The sequence below is a fragment of the Salvia miltiorrhiza genome, chromosome 3 (genome assembly GCF_028751815.1).
Source record: "Salvia miltiorrhiza cultivar Shanhuang (shh) chromosome 3, IMPLAD_Smil_shh, whole genome shotgun sequence".
In the NCBI taxonomy this organism is placed as follows: Eukaryota; Viridiplantae; Streptophyta; class Magnoliopsida; order Lamiales; family Lamiaceae; genus Salvia; species Salvia miltiorrhiza.
The window spans coordinates 53,115,660-53,134,616 of NC_080389.1; the positions used below are offsets into that span (position 1 = coordinate 53,115,660).

General features: G+C 35.7%; 1 protein-coding gene, 1 long non-coding RNA gene and 1 other non-coding gene across 13 annotated transcripts; 1 reads left to right on the forward strand and 2 right to left on the reverse strand.

The window, feature by feature from the left end:
• Window positions 1-3,960: 3,960 nt before the first annotated feature.
• LOC131014353 (uncharacterized) lies at window positions 3,961-6,727 on the reverse strand. The gene is made up of 3 exons (XR_009098183.1): window positions 6,553-6,727; window positions 4,737-4,812; window positions 3,961-4,231 (listed from the first exon to the last, which is right to left on the reverse strand). It is a non-coding gene; the product is annotated as an uncharacterized LOC131014353 (long non-coding RNA).
• Window positions 6,728-8,243: 1,516 nt separating this feature from the next.
• LOC131019244 (small nucleolar RNA Z247) lies at window positions 8,244-8,382 on the reverse strand. The gene has a single exon (XR_009100164.1). It is a non-coding gene; the product is annotated as a small nucleolar RNA Z247 (small nucleolar RNA).
• Window positions 8,383-11,209: 2,827 nt separating this feature from the next.
• On the forward strand, window positions 11,210-14,384 carry LOC131014354 (transcription factor PIF3-like). 11 transcript variants are annotated; one of them, XM_057942305.1, is made up of 9 exons: window positions 11,231-11,356; window positions 11,427-11,527; window positions 12,474-12,835; window positions 12,933-13,297; window positions 13,362-13,466; window positions 13,543-13,608; window positions 13,685-13,750; window positions 13,833-14,107; window positions 14,185-14,384. In XM_057942305.1, exons 1-9 carry the CDS (start codon window positions 11,276-11,278, stop codon window positions 14,240-14,242), a joined length of 1,479 nt encoding a protein of 492 aa, XP_057798288.1. In that variant the 5' UTR covers window positions 11,231-11,275; the 3' UTR covers window positions 14,243-14,384. The 11 variants fall into 11 exon arrangements, with proteins under 11 accessions (XP_057798282.1, XP_057798281.1, XP_057798288.1 ...); XM_057942306.1 differs by having other exon boundaries at window positions 14,188-14,384; XM_057942301.1 differs by adding an exon at window positions 12,271-12,390 and having other exon boundaries at window positions 11,322-11,344; window positions 11,427-11,814; window positions 13,833-14,384.
• The last annotated feature ends 4,573 nt before the right edge of the window (window positions 14,385-18,957 follow it).

An 18,957-nucleotide genomic window follows, 5' to 3' on the forward strand; every position in this document is an offset into this window, starting at 1 on the left:
TAAAAAATTTTAAACACTTAATTAACACTAATTAAGTATTCCCTTATTACATTCTCTCTCATACTTTATCACTTTATTACATTCTCTCTCCTACTTTATCAATTTATTATTACACATTTAAAACACTAATCTACAACTCCTTAAATCTCATGCCGAAAAGCAAATGTATCATCTTGACCGGGACGAAGAGAGTATAATATAAGTATTAAAAAGTAGGAACTCATGAGTTTACAATTAGTTGATACTACTTGATAGTGTTTGTTTTTCAGCAAGCAACATCTACATTAGCTCCAGTAAGTCTAGCCTGTTGCTAGAATTAGAAGAGATTTATTTAAATAAATTATAGTATAAAGTTATTTCATTATATTTACTTTATCGTTCCATTATTTTACTACTACTTTTCATAAGTAGTTATAGAATTATTTATTCCAACAACTAGTCAAATATACTTTACTTTGCGGAAGCAACAACTCCCACTGTTCGTTTATCAATGGGTGTGATTCTAGTTTCAATAAATACTCTCAATGGATTGGTAATAACGTTGTATATATTAATGATTGTTGATTATAGAAAGAATTCATGTACAGCCGTGTCGAATTGATGTTAAATCGCTCATAAAAGTTGTACAGTATCAACTTTGCAGGTGGATTAATTTGCTCCAACACAATAATTAATGAGGCTGAGTGCATGGCAACTTTTGGAATTAAATATTGCTTAAAAATTGTTAGTAACTTAAATAAATAAATTGACATAACAGAGAAAAAAAAAATGATATAGAAAAGGAGTCTGCAGTTATTTAAAATTTTGTCAGGGAGATAGAATATATCCAATACTTAAGTGGTCAAATTATTGTTGGTGAACCCAATAATTCCATGAGAAGGCCCACAATAATTTCTCCTCCTGGTCTTTGTTGTAGCCAGCCCTACCTATTAACATCCAAACAATTTGCGTGGCTGCCTATGTGAAGGAAAACTTGCAAGTTTGAGAAGGAAAAAGAAAAGATTGTTTGGGCAAAAGCACTTTTGAGGTTCTGTAGATGGTTCCCACATGAGGTAATAGAAATCGAGTAGAAACTGCTCTTAAAAAAAAGAAGAAGAAATCGAGTAGAAACATTGTGTTGGATAGTTAATTCCTCCTAAGAAATTGGAGAAGGACTAGAAATTGGGGTATGAGAAAAGCTATGAGCTAGTCTAGTGGATCTCAATTTCATCACCTCATTTTCTGAGTATAGAAGTTAGGAGATGAATTAAGGTGACTAGGAAATCGGTGACAAAAGATGGGAATAGATAAAATTATACTATGAATGAACGAGGAAAGATTAAGAGGGTGTTTGGTTAAATTTATTTTAAATAACTTACTAGCCTTAACATCTTATAAGATTTTGAAGATGCAATGTTTAATAGTATATAATAAGAAATGAATTCAGCCCATTAGGATTATTTAGGTGACAGCCCATTATGGTTTATAATTAGTTAAAGAAGAACTTAATTAATTACTCCCTTCGTCCGCCAATTCATGACCTAGGGGAGAAAATACGAATTTTAAGAAAAAAATGTATTGTTTATTAGTTGAGTGGAGAAATTGACCCACAAAGTGTATTGTTTATTAGTTGAATGGAGAAAAAATATATTCTTTATTGGGATCCACCAATTAAAAAAATGTATAAATAGTTACTAAAAATGGGTAGGACATGAATTGGTGGACGTACCAAAAAGAAAAGTAGGACCTGAATTGGTGGACGGAGGGAGTACAATATAAAGTCTTAAATTATTTTGCATTTTAGAAAATAGACACTTGTTATGTGACAATTTAAAAAAGAAATGTAGACACTTCTTATGAGACAGAGGGAGTATTTCCCATGAGAAGATATTATCCATTTCAGATTAGAGTATTAGATCCTTATCAAAAAAAAAAGATTAGAGTATTAGATGTAAAGTTTGAGGTTTATTTTTTTTGTTGTGTTACTTTTTCCTTCCATAGAGATCCAAACGAGGTTGAGATGTTGTGTAGGATTTGAGAAAAAAGAACACAACCAAAAAGTAAACCTCGAACTTTGCATCTAATACTCTAATACATAGTGGATAATATTGTCTTTAATACTCTATTGAGAAATGGATAGTATTAGCCGAAAGATCCAATTAACCATGAAGTGTCAATTCCTGTTCACACTAATACGGATCTCCTGTATGAAGTGCAGACTGTCAATCTTAAAAGCATTAATCCAATTATTCAATTCAATCCAACTACGAATTTGATCAACTATGCCTTGTGCACTACAAAAATATTTGTTCAAAAAATCAAATGTAGGATGACCCTGCAGATAGGAATTATACAACCATCTATCAGTGACCATGCTAAGTCTGTTATCAACACCATGCCTATTTCATTACTACTACTACTACTACTATTACCAAAATGCAATGTTTTTATCCATGCAAATCCGCCCAAAATGGATCCATATCTAAAGGAAGTGTATTCAGAACATCGTCACCTAATAAAATAGAACAAAAAATTTACTAAAACATAAATAAGGTTAATTATAGTTTATAAGATGAAAAGTAAATTTGTTACAACTCAAAATTTTGAAGAGTCTGAAATAAATTTGTTACAACTCAACACTTGTTATTGGACAGAGGGAGTATTTCTCATGAGAATATTTGTGATAATATTATTCATTTCGTATTAGAGTATTAGAGGTAAAGTTTGAGGTTTTTTTTTCTTGTGTTACCTTTTCCTACCATAGAGATCCAAACGAGGTTGAGATTGTTGTGTAGAATTTGAAGAAAAAAAAAACACAACCAAAAAGTAGACTACAAACTTTACATCAAATACTCTAATACAGAATGGATAATATCGTCTTTAAAACTCTCATGGGAAATGGCCATACAAGAAAAACGTTCATACTTGACGGTTTTTAGCCATACAAGAAGAAGAAGAAATGTTTTGGGCATTACTTTTTGATTTTGTGGCCTTTTTTTAATTTATTTTTTTGTCGTGTTTTTTAAAAATATTATTGTAAAATAATAATACTAATTACTTTTATTATAATATTTAAAATTAAAAATTTCTTCACTTTTATTTATTTACATTCTAATTTTAAAAAGATTATTTAAATTTATAATATTAAGAATAATAATTATTTTTTTTATATTCAAAATTATAATATTATTTAATTTTAAGTATAATATTCTTTAATTCTACTAATGACGTTTTTATAATGACATACGTGATGGTATGCATAAATGTCATGTATAGAAATTAAATAAACACATATACATGACGCTTGTATTTAAATATAGTTGACGTTTTATACCAAATGTCAAGAATACTACAATTAATGACAGCTTGTCTAACCACATACATGACAATTTAAATAAATGTCATGTATATAATTTAAACTAACGCACATATATGACGCTTTGTAATGAGCGTCATCTATACTATGAATAAATGACGCTCATACATGACAGTTTTTTTTAAAGTGTCAGCACAGCGTCATGTATTGAATACATGACACTGCATACATGACGCTTTTTTGAGAAAACGTCATGTATTCAAAAAAGGCGCTCATACATGACGCTTTTTAATAAAAAGCGTCATGTATGCAGTGTCATGTATACTCAATTTTCTTGTAGTGTGGATAGTATTAGCCAAAGATCCAATTGACCATGAACTGTCAATTCTTGTCCACACACATACAGATCTCATGTATGAAGTGCCGATTACCAATCTTGAAAGCATTAACCCGAACATTCAATTTGATCAATCTAAGAATGTGATCAACTACTAGTTGTGCACTACAAAAAATGTCTGCTCAAAAACTCAAACTTGGAAGAGACAATAAAAAAAAAAAACATAATATTGAAATCCATTAGAAGAGACAACATGTCACGACCGGCCCTAATTAAGGATAATTAAGCCGGGGAAACCGTGACTAATGGAGGGAGATTAGAAGCGGGGTAGAAAGGGTATAATCAAACAAGGAAGGATCACATATCATCATTTAACAAAAGAAATATTTATAATATAACAGAGGTTTAGTCGTATAAACTCAAATAACTAGTAAGTTCAGATATCTCTGACTCAGCCAAAATAACATAAAACTTCTGAGTACGCAGCGGAATAAGGTTCTGATTACATGTATGAAGACATGTAACCCTAGAGTTCATTAATACATAATAAGGTAGAAGAATCTCGCTCGTCACTTCATCACCATCGGTAGCTGCTCAACCTGCACATTTAGAAATATATGCAGGGCTTGAGTACAAAAGTACTCAGTGGGCACGTATGCCTAAGTATAAAAATACATGCTTCAAAACTGTAAATTGTCATGCCATAATAAACAGTACAGCAAGGGAGTTTTTCGCTAAAAGGCCCAAGCTTACTAAATTCATTTGTGATTCTTAAAGTTCGACTGCAGTCTAAGTTCTCTTGTAATCTATCATATCTGGAACTGTGTGCCGGAGAGGTGGCCACCTCTCACGGTCACTTGACCGGCCAACCCGCTAGATGACTCACGGTCACTGGTGTACACTAGTCCTGGCAGGATAGCTATCAACTGCTCAGGACCCGAATTCGATTGCATAATAAAAGTCACATCAGATAGATATCATACTGAAATTTAAATATTTTATGGCAAGACAATATTTGAAATAACTTCAATTAATTTAGTCATGAAATAACTTGCTTGAACGTAACATTTAAACTCATTTGATATATATGAAAGTAATGCCCACCTGAATAGGCAAAGCCTGTCGTTTAACCTTATCTCTGAATCGGAATAGCAGTGCTAATCCTTCTGATGCTCAAAGCCTACAAGAAATCTATTCTCAATAGGTCTCCTTGAATCTAATCTTAAGTCACGGTGAGTTGCTTAATATTCTATGATTCACTTAGCCGGGTTTTCAAAATTTAATGAATAAATAATTGAAAACATTTCTCTTGAGTTAAGAACACCAACAATATTCTTACTCATATTTCTTTAATAATTGGAATTATAATTAAAACCAATTAAATACTTTTATTGCAAGTAAAAATGCAATTTCATGTCATGCTTAACATATAATAAGTAATTTACTTAAAATATGCACATAATAATAATTTAATATTATTATGAAAACTAGTCTTTGAAATAAATTAATTAAACTAATTAATAGTTCAATTAATTAAAATAGGAAACCATTTAAATAGATGAAATAGGGCCCATGCTTAAATAAATAATAGCCCATATAAATTTAAAAGATGAGGCCCAACTCAATAAAATAGGAATGGCCCAAACTGAATAAAATAAATCGAGCCCAGCTAAATAAAATTAAAATCGGCCCAGGCTTTTAAAAATCGCAGCCCAAATCTATTTAAAAAAATCGGCCCATCACTCATAAAAAAAATCGGCCCAAATTACTCGGCCCAAATCATTGAAATAAATCGGCCCAAATGAGAGCCCATCACCCAAACCCAACTTTCAAGCCCAATAACCAAAACCTACATCTATTCTTCCTCAAACTCACGCCGCTCACTCTTCTTCACGAAAAACACACGCACACACTCACACAAAAGCTGAACCTCTCTCTCTCTCTCTCTCTCACGGTTCACGCCAACCCGCCGCCGCAGCCTTCCTCCGGCGAAGAGCCGGCGACTGGACCTCTCCCTCTCCCTCGTTTTCCCTCTACCTGCACAACCCGACAGCCGCAGCATCTGGAACCAACCACCGTCTCTGTCTCCCTCTCGGATTCAGGCTCGCCGAGCCCTTGCTCAACTCTGGCCGACGGCAGCAGCTTCATGCCGCCACCATCGCCGCCGAAGCTTGCCGGAGCAACAGCGGCAGCCGCTGACGACGCTCGGCTCTCCCCTCTCTCATCTCCCTCATCGCACCAACACCCACAGACGCCATCCCTCATACTCTCTCTATTCTCCGGCGACGCAACAACAAAAGCTGCCGCCGACCGGTGACTCCGACTCTTTCTGAATCGACGAGAAGCAGGAGCATCAAGCCACCGCCGCCGTCGCCAATCCTCCCTCTTCCGTCCTCCCTCGATTCTCAACCCCAGCTCTCTCAACTCCCCCTGTTCTAGGTTCGGCAGCCGCGGTCAGTGGCTCCACGCCACCACCGTCAGCACACCTCTCTTCCATCGCCCTCTCTGCCTTTCTCTCTTCGGCTGGTAACAGCCGCCCTCCGTGGTGCTCGCCGGAGGAGCAGCAGCGACAAGCCGCGCCACCCTCGGCGTCGCAGCCACCACGCCACCGTCGACAGCAGCAGCAGATGAGGCGGGCTGCCACCGGCGCCCTTCCCATTCGCTCAAGACCGAAGATTTAAAACAGGGCTTCAAGACTAAATCCTTTCTTTTCATTTTATTAAAGAAAAACATGTTTCATATGTAGTATATAAACACAGATGGTATGCACATGTATATGAATGCTTTGTTCAAAAGTCTTCATTCAATTTATAAGTGAGAGTAAGTGACGTGCATACACAAAAACATGAATTGTTGTCTGCTGTACATTAGAGGTTTGAGTACTGGAGGAAATCACTGAAACTGAATTTGGGGTGCTAACCGTGAATGGAGGTAAAATGGGCAGAGTGATTTGTAGATGAAGTCTTTAGAGCTTTCAGCTGAGTTTGTGGAGTCCGTGTGGTATAGCTGAACTTCTGTGGGTGTAGCTCCGCACTTAGTTCCTTGGTATGTAGGAGAAATGGTGAGTGGAAGGGAAAGGGGGGGCAAGGTATCGTGTGAGTGGGGAGAGTGGAAAGGGTGAGTGGAAGTGAAAAGTGTGAGTGGGTGGGAGTGAAAAGTGTGAGTGAAAGTGAAATAAAAATATAATAAAAAGTCTTCCGGTTTGTACTATGAAAACTGTAATAATCGTTCAGTATTCGTTTAAACAAATAGCTCGTGTAGATGCTAAATGTTAAATTAAATAAATATGCAATGCATATTAATTCAATAACTAAATTTACAAATGTTTTTGTACATTATTTTTGTTGGAATTAAAAATAAATTCATTTTCTTTATATCCGGCGTGAATCATCTTACTTCTAAGTTCGAAAATAAATTCTAAATTTAACTCGAGGAAACGGGGTATTACACAACATGAGATGGTCCCCAAAGATCACTGTGAATAAGCGCTAAAGGTTCATAATAAATAGTGTGCATATGGAAGTCTATGTATCTTAGAAACAGAACAAGAGTGATAAAAACTAGGAATTGTCATTAATTGAAAAAGATATTACAACTTTGGAGTGCCTTTTTGACAATGTTAAAAGCACAGTGGCCTAATATCCTATGCCAAACATCTAGAGAGTCAACTGAAGAAGTACTAGAACAAGAAACAGAGGAAGAGAAAACAGTGGGAAGGTGAATGCTATCTTAAGTTGACCCAACATAATAAGCAGCAATGCTCGTGATTGAAGAAGAGTGAACTGAGGAGGACTTATGAAGATTGAACTGGTAGAGCCCATCTCTAAGAATACCCTTGAGAAGAATTGCTTTAGTGTCCTAATCCTTAACAAGACAAAAGAAAGGGTGAAACTCAAAGAAAACCATGTTGTCATGAGCAAATTGTGAAACACTAAGCAAATTTTTCTTAATTTGAAGAACATGTAGAAGATGTTTAAGGATAAAGTGTTTAGAATGAGCAGAAGATGAAAGAACTGAATCTCCAATATGTGTAATATTGACAAGAGAACCATTTCCCATTTGTAGTTTCTTACATCCATGATAATTAGAGGCTGAGTGAAAGGTATTATAATCACGAGAGCCATAGTTAGTGGTACCAGAATCAGGGTACCAAGTGGAAGTGTTACCATTGTCAAACCAAGAATCTGATGTAGTGGAAGGTGGAGGAAGTTGAGCCATGTTCTACCCATGTGTTGAAAACTGGGTTGAAGAGTGCCTTGAGCAGGAGAAGATACCCTCATGTTGTTGTTCCTTGGAAAACCAGGAACAAAGTTAAGTTCAAATTTGTGCCAACACCTGTCAGCAGTGTGGCCATTTATGCCAAAAAGTTGGCATATGGGCTTGTTGTTGCCATATCTAGCTCCATCTCTTCCACCGTGGCCACCATGTGTGCCTCTGCACGAAAAGACCCTCTAAAACCTCCTCTGGAAGGGTTGTGGCTACCTTGATAGTTCTTTCCTCTACCATCTTGATTAGAAGGATTATTGTTTTGAATTGCACCCTGAACAAAGTTTGAAGAGGGTTGAGATCCTTGAGTATTGATGATTTGAGTCTTAGCGGACTCAATCCTATTCTAAAAACTCAATAATAATGAGATAACATCACCAAGAGTCCAGACTTCTGGCTTAGAAATGATAGTGACTATGACTGAGTTATATTCAGCACCTAAACCTACAAGCGTATGCATTATTTGATCATCATCATCAAAAACCTTATATCCACCAAATCCAAGAAGATCACAATAGATCTTGATCTTGTTGAGATAATATTTCATATATGTTGAGTTCAAGGTTTGCAACTATAATTTATACTACATCACCTTTGCTTTAGATTGGTTAAAGTAGCTAAGGAGAAAGGCTTCCTAGATCTCTTTGCTGGTAGTGAGGCCAACCACAAGAATCATGCGGTGATCTAGGCTGAAAGGAGTTGATCTTGACGAATCCATCTGATATACTCTGGATTTGGAAAAATCTCACCATCTTCTCTAGTGAGAGTTGCAGGAGGTGGATCTCTAACAAAAACTCTCTCGAGGCCTAGACCTCTAACATTAGCCATGATTTGTTGTTTCCAGGTGAGAAAGTTGTTCTCATTTAATTGGACAAAAATTTGGTTATTTTGTAGTATGGTGGGGATAAATGCAGCTAGATCTGCCATGATTGAGACAGATCAAAGGAAAGCAAAAGAAAACAAAAGGAAAATAGGATAGTATTAGAGACAAGTCCTAGACAACCTGCTATGATACCATGAAAAGAAAACATACTGAAATGGAAAGATGCAGACATCTCTGAAACACTCTCATTTATATTCATTTTCATATAAATTGGAATCCAACACTTCAATACAAGAAACATAACATATATAGTAAGCTAAAGACTATTCTAGATAACCTACTACATAACCCCTAAAGGCCAACTATACAAAAGATAAAGCTGCTAGATAATAAATAGTGGCAAATGATACTACCATATACAAACAAAATCAAGTAACCAACTTATGGCTCTCACGAGTGAACATGTATAGGTTTAATTTTTGACAAGATTCCTTCAGTCAAATGACTTTGAATCCTACTCGGCATGCAACGTGCCAGATGCTGCTGAGATGAAGTTTAATCAAGAACATCTGCATGAGACTTATACATGGCCATTTGTGTAACATCTCTAACAAAGTGGACGTAAGTAAACCTGTCACCAGATCATTAGGCACATGTGGCCATAGGCCATGAATGATCTAATATACTATTGTTGGGCTCTCCTGGATAGCCATAATCATATCATAAAGCATATAGAAAGTGAATGCAACACTTGATCCAAATCCATAATATAATTACTGTTTATTTTAATTTGGATCAGTTGTTGCATTTATTATTGAAACTTATTTTACAATTTATAAATTGTTTAATAATTTATTTTGTCAAATATTTTCAAAAATTTATATTCACTCCCAATTGACATTAATGCAAGGGAATGTATTTTCATCCAATAAATTGGTCCTCGAGACAAAAATCTTCCCTATAAAAATAAGGACTATGAATTCTTTGTATTTGGTGTTATAACCTGAGAAGGTCACTTCAAAAGGCCTAGGTTGCAATCCATGTTGATTATAAGGTCTAGCAAGTGTAATTATAACAAAGTTAACCAAAAGGTGTTAAGTGAATTACAATCACGCTTCTGAACAATTAAAGAGTGTGTCGTGGTTAAGTAGGGCTGGGAATCGGGTCGGGCTCGGGTACCCTACCCGAAAAAATTGGGTACCCGATCCCAAATAAGGAGAAAAACTGAATCCCGAACCCGAATTCGATTTTTAATCGGGTACCCTAATACCCGGCTCGGGTATCCGAGTCGGGTATTCGGGTACCCTAAATTACCCGATCAAAGTAGCAACTTTCAAATCTGTACAGAATTTCGTTTTTTTTTTCTCAATTCTCAAACCAAGATAAAAAAAGCATATCTGTTTATTTAAATAAAAAAAAGGAGGAGGAAGAAGAAGAAGAAGAAGCAGCGCCTATTGGAGCTTGGAGGCGGTGCGGCTGCTGCGGGGCGAAGTCCTAGGAGGCGGCGGAACGACGGGAACGACTGGCGAGGGTCGAGGGTATCGAAAACGGCTGGGCGACTGAGCAAGGATCTCGCCGTCTCGGACCTGGGGGCGACTGGCGAGGGTCGCGCCGTCGCGGAAACGGCAACGGCGGGCGGGCGAGGGGCGCTGGGTGGGAGGCCGGAGATTCTGGAACAGGCTGAACAGCAGGTTGGGAGGCGGAGACTCACGAAGGGAATTAGGAAAAGGAATGGATCAAGGGAAATAGGGAATTTGGGGATTTGGGATTATGGGAATTAGACCCTCTGATTTCAATTTGAAACTTTAACTTCTGATTTTAAAAATTAAATTTAATTATATAATTTAAAATACATTTAATTAAATATTCGGGTATTTCGGGTATACCCGATACCCGATTTTTTTATACCCTAAATATCTGATCCCGAACCCGACCCCTAATTTTTCGGGTATAGGGTACCCGATACCCGATTTTTTCGGGTCGGGTAATCGAGTACTCGATACCCGAACCCTATCTTTCCACCCTATAGTTAAGGATCTCAGAGTGAAATCTAGTATTGATGAAAATGGAAGTGGTGAAGTACCAATATTATCATCCCAAAATTTCATAGACTTGAGCTTTGGATTCATAGTAAAAATATTTCAAGATAATATTTCAAAAAGCAGCAGTAAAAGTAAAAGGGGAAACTTGATAAAATCACAAGTTGACAGAAGATCGAGTTAAGGCTATCCATTTCTTCACCATTGAAGCTTGCCAGATTGGGAAAACAAGTAAGCTTTGAAATTAGGAGTAGAATTGATTCTGCAACTGCAGCAGCTGCTGCTGAGCTTGTTCAATTCTAGGAGGAACACACCTCTCACCATACGTTGTAATGAAATTGTTGGAAAGTAGTTACACGTGTTGCGTTTTAACAAGTGTTGTCTTGGCATATTCTACTTATATATAATTAACATTTAATTTTTAACAAAATGCACATTCTCTCCTTATAAACACCACAAGAGAAGTAGTAGTAGTAAAATGAACCGCCAAAAGGAAATGATTACACCAAAGAGAAATGAAATTACAAGAATATATTTCGTCTTCTTCTATCTTGACTTCCACCGCATATCAACCGCCAAATAAGGTATATAAAAAGGTGATTGCTGAGCATCGTTTCATTCACCATTCCATTTTTTATGTCCGCTGATTGTGAAAGTGATGTACAGATCAAAAACTTGTTTATTAAAATCAATGGCGTTAGAGAAGAACCAAAATTATCAATTCAGAGGAATAGATTCTCAAATTTTGAGACTAACACCCAACTACGGTGAAAACTCTCTCTATCCCTCTCTATATCTGTATGTTTGTATATCTCATGTTCCGAGAAACAGAGCTCTCTCTTGGAAGATGTAGTTTTTAATCAAAAAAGTATGAGTGCACCACATATGGATGAGCGATATCTTGTTTAGTTCAAGAAAACCATCATTGCTCACTCTGGAAGAAGGAAAATATAATTTGGAATGTTCCAAGATTGATTTTGGACAACTTTTGCGAAAGTAAATTGTACTTGTTTCTGGAATCGAAAAAGTTATGGCTGATCAGCTGGTTTAAGAGGTGGGTTTTTTTTTAAAAAAAAAATTAATGTCTTATTGGTTGTTGGACAAATTTGTGAAATATCATGCTGTTTTCTTTGTCTAATGACTGTATCTGAATAAAATATGGTATGAATCATGTGCTCGATATATCTAGTTGTTTGTTTGTGAGTACTACTAATTTTAGTATCATTGATTTTCTTTAAACTGGAAATATTATGGTTGCTGATCTTTACTTTCTAGTTTCATCTATTAAAGAGTAAAATAGTTGTGTTTGTTGGGGTGTGTTCTTTCTCTTCATATACTGTATTTGCACATGTCGAAATATATATGAAAACGTTGTAACTGTTGTTGGATATTTCACTCAAAAAATGTGAATGTAGACTTCATTTTTGTCTGTTATATGATAGTTATGAAAAAACATGGTCTGTTTCAACTCTAATTCTTGAATAAAAAAGCTTAACTGCTGAGTTTTCAGCAATTTGTGACTGCAGTGGTTTCATTCTTGAATCATGCCTCTGTATGAGTTTTTGAGATTGGCTATAGAAAAGCTTGAATCTAGCAAGCAGAAACCATGTTCAGTTGATCCCTCTTCAAAGTAAGCTTACTTAGTTGACAAATTTATGTCGATTTGGCGATAGTCCGGTCTATAACTGATGATGCTGGTGGATTTATATGCAGAACAGAAAATGAGTTATTTGCTAGGGATGGTAGAAGCCCCACCCATCTCAGTTTGCAGCCTGATACCCCAAGTGTCTGTGATGATGCCACCTTAGGAAATTGTACGACTGGAAGGGCGGGAAAATTTGGTGGTGTCGAGTATATCTTCAATGATATTTCACCAGAGTTGGATTCAAGTCGAAAGGATGAAACGGCTCCTTGGATAAGTTATCCCAAAGATGATACTCTGCAAGATTACTCTTCTTTTAGTGCTCATCCACTGCTTCCATCAGCTCCTTCCTTACTAAATTGCCAAGATGCTAGATTTTGGAATAGTGAGGAGGGTAGAGATTTGGTGGAGAGTCGTAATACAGAATTACCGGGTAATTAATTCTTATTGTTCGAACTTGTCCCATTTCTCTAGACCTGCAACTCTTTTGGAAGCTAATATCCAATCTCTGTGGAAATTTCCTTCATCAGTTGAGGAGATAGTTTCAGCTCCAAGATGCAGTGCTACTGTCAAACGCGTGCTTATAGACCAGTTGAATATCATGGAGAAGGATGTAGACTTACATGTTCCGGCAGCAGTTAACTCTAGAGAATTGTTTGTTGATGGAAGGACCAAGAATATCAGCCTAGATACATTCATGAAAACTGACAAAAGTCTAATTCAAAGTAACACCATCGAATCAACTAGACCTCTAGATGGGAAGACAACAGTTGAGCCTATTGTTGCTTCTTCTTTTGTAAGCTCCGGAAACAGTGGTGATAGGAATTTCAATGAACAGAAGCGTTACACCAAAGGAAAATCTCATCACAATGAGGACTCTGAATGCCAAAGTGATGTAAGTCGTTGTCCTTTCTCGCTATCTGATTATTGGTATCCATTTCTCATCCTTTTGTGGGCAGGAACTACAAAATGAATCTGTTGGTTTGAAAAAACTGAGTCCAGCTAAAGGAGGTAGTGGATCGAAGAGAAGGCGGGCAACAGAAATGCATAATCTTTCAGAAAGGGTGCGTTTACGATTCCCATTCACTTACATTAGTTGTTTGACTTTTGTAGTGTCCATATTTATGATGTGTAAAACAGAGGCGAAGAGATAGGATCAATCAGAAAATGCATGCTTTACAAGAACTTATACCCAACTGCAATAAGGTAAATACATGACAAAACTCATGCTTGTTTCTAAGAATGATTGAAATGTGTAGACACTTGTTTTTGTTACCGTCAGGCGGATAAGGCTTCCATGCTTGATGAAGCCATTGAATATGTAAAGAATCTTAAACATCAAGTACAGGTAGCGATGAGTTCTTATTGGATCAATGTGAATGTTTAGATGAGTTTTTCTCGTCTTAGATGCTTCTTTTTCTTTATTGTAGATTATGTCGATGGGATATGGATCATGCGTGGCACCATTTATGTATTATGCAGCTATACCTCATTCTTCATACGCCGGAGTGAGAATGGGAAACATGAGTGGGGGTTCTCCTCAATGTCCTGTTTTCCATGCACATTTTCCTACATCGGTCGTAAATTGCCCAGAATTTCCCTCTCCGATTCATGGACCACGCTTTTTTCCTCTAACTAAATCTCAACAAACTTTAGTAACAAATCACGATCAAGTGCCATGTATGATTACGAACAAGATACTCAGGTTGGTGATGCTTTATTCTATTGCTATACAATCACTCCTCATGTTATACTATATTGTTTCTCAATTGGCCTTCACAGCAGCAAGCCGAGAAATGAAGGCCCAAATCAGTCCCCTACAGCACGTGAGAGTAATTGAGCTGCAGAAGCGGTTAATGTCTATTGGAGCAGCTCAAACTAATGAAGAATGGCATTGTATATTTATATGTGTGGGTCAAGGATTTTGTTGTAATACGAGACTTGAGACTATATTTTCAATACAACACCAATTTTAGTTCTAACATTCTAGTATGAGGTTAAACAATGTGTATATGCTATCACTGCAAGGAAAACAGTCGCACTCCGACAGAATAATGGACGTCGGGAATCTCCGATGGCTTCCTGACAGAATATTGATGGAAAATCAAGCGTTTCACTTACCGACGGAATCCTGTGCAAATAATTCTCGCGATTTTATTGACTACATCACCGACGGTCCGGAGACATTAACTACGGACATTTAATTTTAATATATTGAATATTTAATATGATTTATCGACAAAAAATGGCCGTCGGCAAGTATTGCTGACGCCGCCATTCGTGTTCTGTCAATGACATTTCATTTTAAAAAATAAAACGTGTCTGCTTCAGTCACTCCTCTCTCTCGCTGTACTCGCTTTAAATCGAAATAAATTGTCTAAAACTCTCTCCCGCCGTCTGTCACCGGCCTCAACCACTTTCGATCATCGTACATACAGCTACCGCTGTTAATCGCGATTGCAGTTGTCTAGTGTTCTCAAGCTTCTCCCTGCCAGATTGAATCATAGATACCCCTCTCTTCCGTGCTCGTAGGTTGACTCCTCTATGCATCCCGACAAAGAGCGCTTCCCCTATGCATCCAGTCGTGTTGAATGTCGAATATGATCATTTATACAATTCATTAGTTTAATCATACCAAGGTGATTATGTAGTCCATCACTCAGTATATATTTTTATATGAATAATTTTCTATATTTTATATAATATATATATATATATATATAGGGTGCGGTTATAGTGAGAACCACACTTATCGTGAGAACATAAGAACCATTAAAATCAATGCATCTACTATATAAATTAATGCATTCGCTATTAAATTTAATGCATCCGAAAATAATAAATTTTTTGCTCCCTTCAGGATTCGAACCCAGGATCTACATTCATCCACCAAGATGATGCATCCATCGTAGATCTTGATGATCGAATGGTTTAAAATGGTTCTCTGTTCTAATTTTATTTAGTGGTTCTTATTTGAACCTCTCCCTATATATATATATATATATATATATATAGGTGTGGTTATAATGAAAACCACACTTATCGTGAGAACATAAGAACCATTAAAATCAATGCTTCTGCTATATAATTTAATGCATCCGAAAATAATAAAATTTTTGCTCCCTTCAGGATTCGAACCCAGGATCTGCATTCATCCACCAAGATGATGCATCCACCGTAGATCTTGATGATCGAATGGCTTAAAATGATTCCCCGTTCTAATTTTATTTAATGGTTCTTATTTGAACCTCTCCCTATATATATATATATATATATATATATATATATATATATATATATATATATATGGCGAGGTTCTAGTGAAATGAATATGATCGAATATGATCATTTATACAATTCATTAGTTTAATCATACCAAGGTGATCGAATATGATCATTTATACACCTAGATCTAGATAACATTAAAGTCCCATGATTTGCGGCATAGATTGAAAGCCAAATCTCATCAAGAACTTTCTTAATCCGATACATGGATTTCATAAGGATTCTTCAAAGTGTAGGCTTAATTTGAAAACAAAGCCAAAATCGTTTGAATTAATGTTATAAAATTGAAAAGTCTAGTACAAGGCGAGGTGGTGGAGACAAACTTTCTTTGAAGGTTTCGAAAACCATTTAAATATCAATTTCAATAAGAAAATCAGAGATCCCTCAAAAAAAAAAAAAAAAAAAATCAGAGGGCAAGTTAGAGATGATCCATAATTGTAATTTTGATTCGAAGAACTTGCACTCTTTTTCAAGATTATTAAATTTAATACACAAAACGTTTGTTACAATCACTTTTATGAAAAAAATTAGGAGTTACTCATGCACCTCAAGCTAGGCATAAACTTTAAAATGAAGTGAGCATTTAGCTTGTGCCAACCAATTAAAAAGAAATACTCCTATTTTCTAGAAAGTGGATTAGTGAAAGAGATTAGCATGAATTTAATATAGCGTCCTGAGTTTGCTTTGCAGATTTGAAGTAATCATTTGATCTCGAATTTAAATATTCATTTATTCACCAATAAAACAACTTTCCCTTTGTGCTTATCCATGAAAACAAATAAATTAGCACAAGTAGAATTCATGTGAACAATTCTAAAAAAAAGGAATTCATGTGAACAATTAAATTAATTGTCGTTATATAAGTATATAAAGAGATACAAGAAGAATAATAAGGATACGTACATACTGTGTCACTGCGTGCATCTTTTATGCGTACCGATCAGTCGATCACATTTAATTCACATAAGTAATTTTGTTATTTTATAAATTTATTTTAATGTTAAATGCCACATAAATTGTCACTAACATAATTTATTTTACAAAGTATCAAAGTTCGACCCACTTATTCTTTTTCCCAATAACTTCAAATAAATTAATGAATAAAACGAACAAATTATATTTTAATTTTTATGTCATTTATAGAATTAACGATGCCAATAACAATTTATGAGATATTATATTAAAATAAATATATAAAACACAATAAACTTACAAGGACTAAATATGAATGATGTCTAAGCATGAACATATCACTCTTCTAAAAAAATCCTCCTCCAGTCTCATTATTTAGAACACAACACTTTTGGCACATGTATATAGCCATACAAGGGAGTTAAATTAGGAAGAAATGAGAGAATATTCACATAATTAGTGTATTTTTTAATTCTATTAAATTCTACTTAATGTAGTCAAATAAAGTGACCTTATTTTCACAAAAACTTGGATGCAATCGGTTGCACCGTGCAATCGGGTTACACTCGTACCCAAATTCTGATCCGCATTCTGATTCAAACCGTGTAAATGACACTATTCAGTTATATAAATGATACTGTGTTAATTGTCACTATTCGATTATACAAATGACACTGCCTATAATTGACACTATTCAGTTATAGTGTCATTTGTATAACCGAATAGGTCATTTACACGGTTGTATAACCGAATAGGTCATTTACACGGTTAGTGTCATTTGTATAACCGAATAGTGTCAATTATATATAGTGTCATTTACAATGTTAAAATGTTATAATGGTATTTGTATAACCGAATAGTGTCAATTATAGGCATTGTATAATTGAGTAGTGTCAATTATACACAATGTCATTTACAATATTATAGTGTCATTTATACGAAGTGTCATTTGTATAATTGAATAGTATCAATTACAGACAATATCATTTGTATAATCGAATAGTATTATTTACACGGTTCGAAACAAAATGCGAATTCGAATCAGAATGTGAATCAGAGTTTGGGTGCAAGTGCAACCGATTACCACCAAGATCACTTTTTTTTTACTTTCATGCCCAACTAATTCATTTAAGTGAAAATGCTTCAAATTTTTTAATGAACTTCTATACTTGATTAAAGAACAATTGGCGCCACATCAAAAAATTAGTGCGCCAGATTCATCATGAAGCTAAAGGACCGAGAATTTCAAATTGAGTAATGCTAAACAGTATTGTGGTCACCCACAATTTATCTAAATAAAAAATAATTTAGTTTATTTAATTTATTTTTTAAAATAAAAATAAGATTTAGTTACTTTATCATATTATCTACATTGTAATTATTTTTTTGTAATTTTTTGGTAACTTTTTTATTTTATTAAGTGTAGTGGACAAATTTTGTATAGCCCATTTGAATAAATATTCGGGGCCCAAGTGCTTAGCCCAATCCAAAAAACTGAATTAGTGCCAATTAATGCAGCCCAACTCGGTACTTTAGGTCATCAAGGCCCATCGACCCAAACCCTAGAAAGGGCAGCGACTTGGGGAAGAAGGAAAGAAAGGAGGTCAGGGACATGATCCCACGAATATCGGAACGACTAAGGTTTAAGGAGACGTGCCAGCAAAACCCTAGTCGTCAGGTCATCACGGTATAAATAAAGACCAATTAAGTCAATAGAGGCACACAATCATTCGCACTCCAACACGTTCTCTCGCTCTTTTCTCCCCATTTGCACTATTCTGTCTCCACGCTCTCAGCCTTAGGTTTTCCGGTGATCAGATCAACCGAGACGACCCAACGGCCCTGGCTCATTGCTCAATCGCCTTCAACTCCGTCGACCGGATCGACCCGATTTACTCTTTCATTTACTTTCAATTGCTTTCAATACGATTTTTATTAATATTGTTTACTGACTTGAGCGTCGGAGGCCCTTCCATCGACACCTCCACCGGTGCTCCAAGAAGGGCTCTAACGTTGTTCGTGTTTCAGGTTGCTAGTGTCCATCGTATCGGACGACCCCGACGTCCTTATCCGTAATTGTTGAATTCATCCCCAACATTAAGAAATAAATTAAAAATAAAAAAGTTACCAAAAAATTACAAAAAAGTAAGTACGTACAATGTAGAGAATATAGTAAAATAACTAAATCCTATTTTTATTTTAAAAAATAAATTAAATAAATCAAGATTTTCCTTATTATACTAGTGTGTGGGTGGCCACAATGTGGCTGCAAAGATTTATTGTTTCAAATATGCTTAGCTAATTAAAAATTTTGCATTCATTCAAAATTGAGCGAGGCATTCAAATTTCCCTTCAAAA

Coding starts and splice junctions, on each gene's coding strand:
- LOC131014354 (XM_057942298.1), top strand. CDS start 11,276: ATGAAATTACAAGAATATATTTCGTCTTCTTCTATCTTGACTTCCACC. Junction 11,357..11,426: donor CAAATAAGGTATATAAAAAG/GTGATTGCTGAG, acceptor AGTGATGTACAG/ATCAAAAACTTGTTTATTAA. Junction 13,751..13,832: donor ATCTTAAACATCAAGTACAG/GTAGCGATGAGT, acceptor TCTTTATTGTAG/ATTATGTCGATGGGATATGG.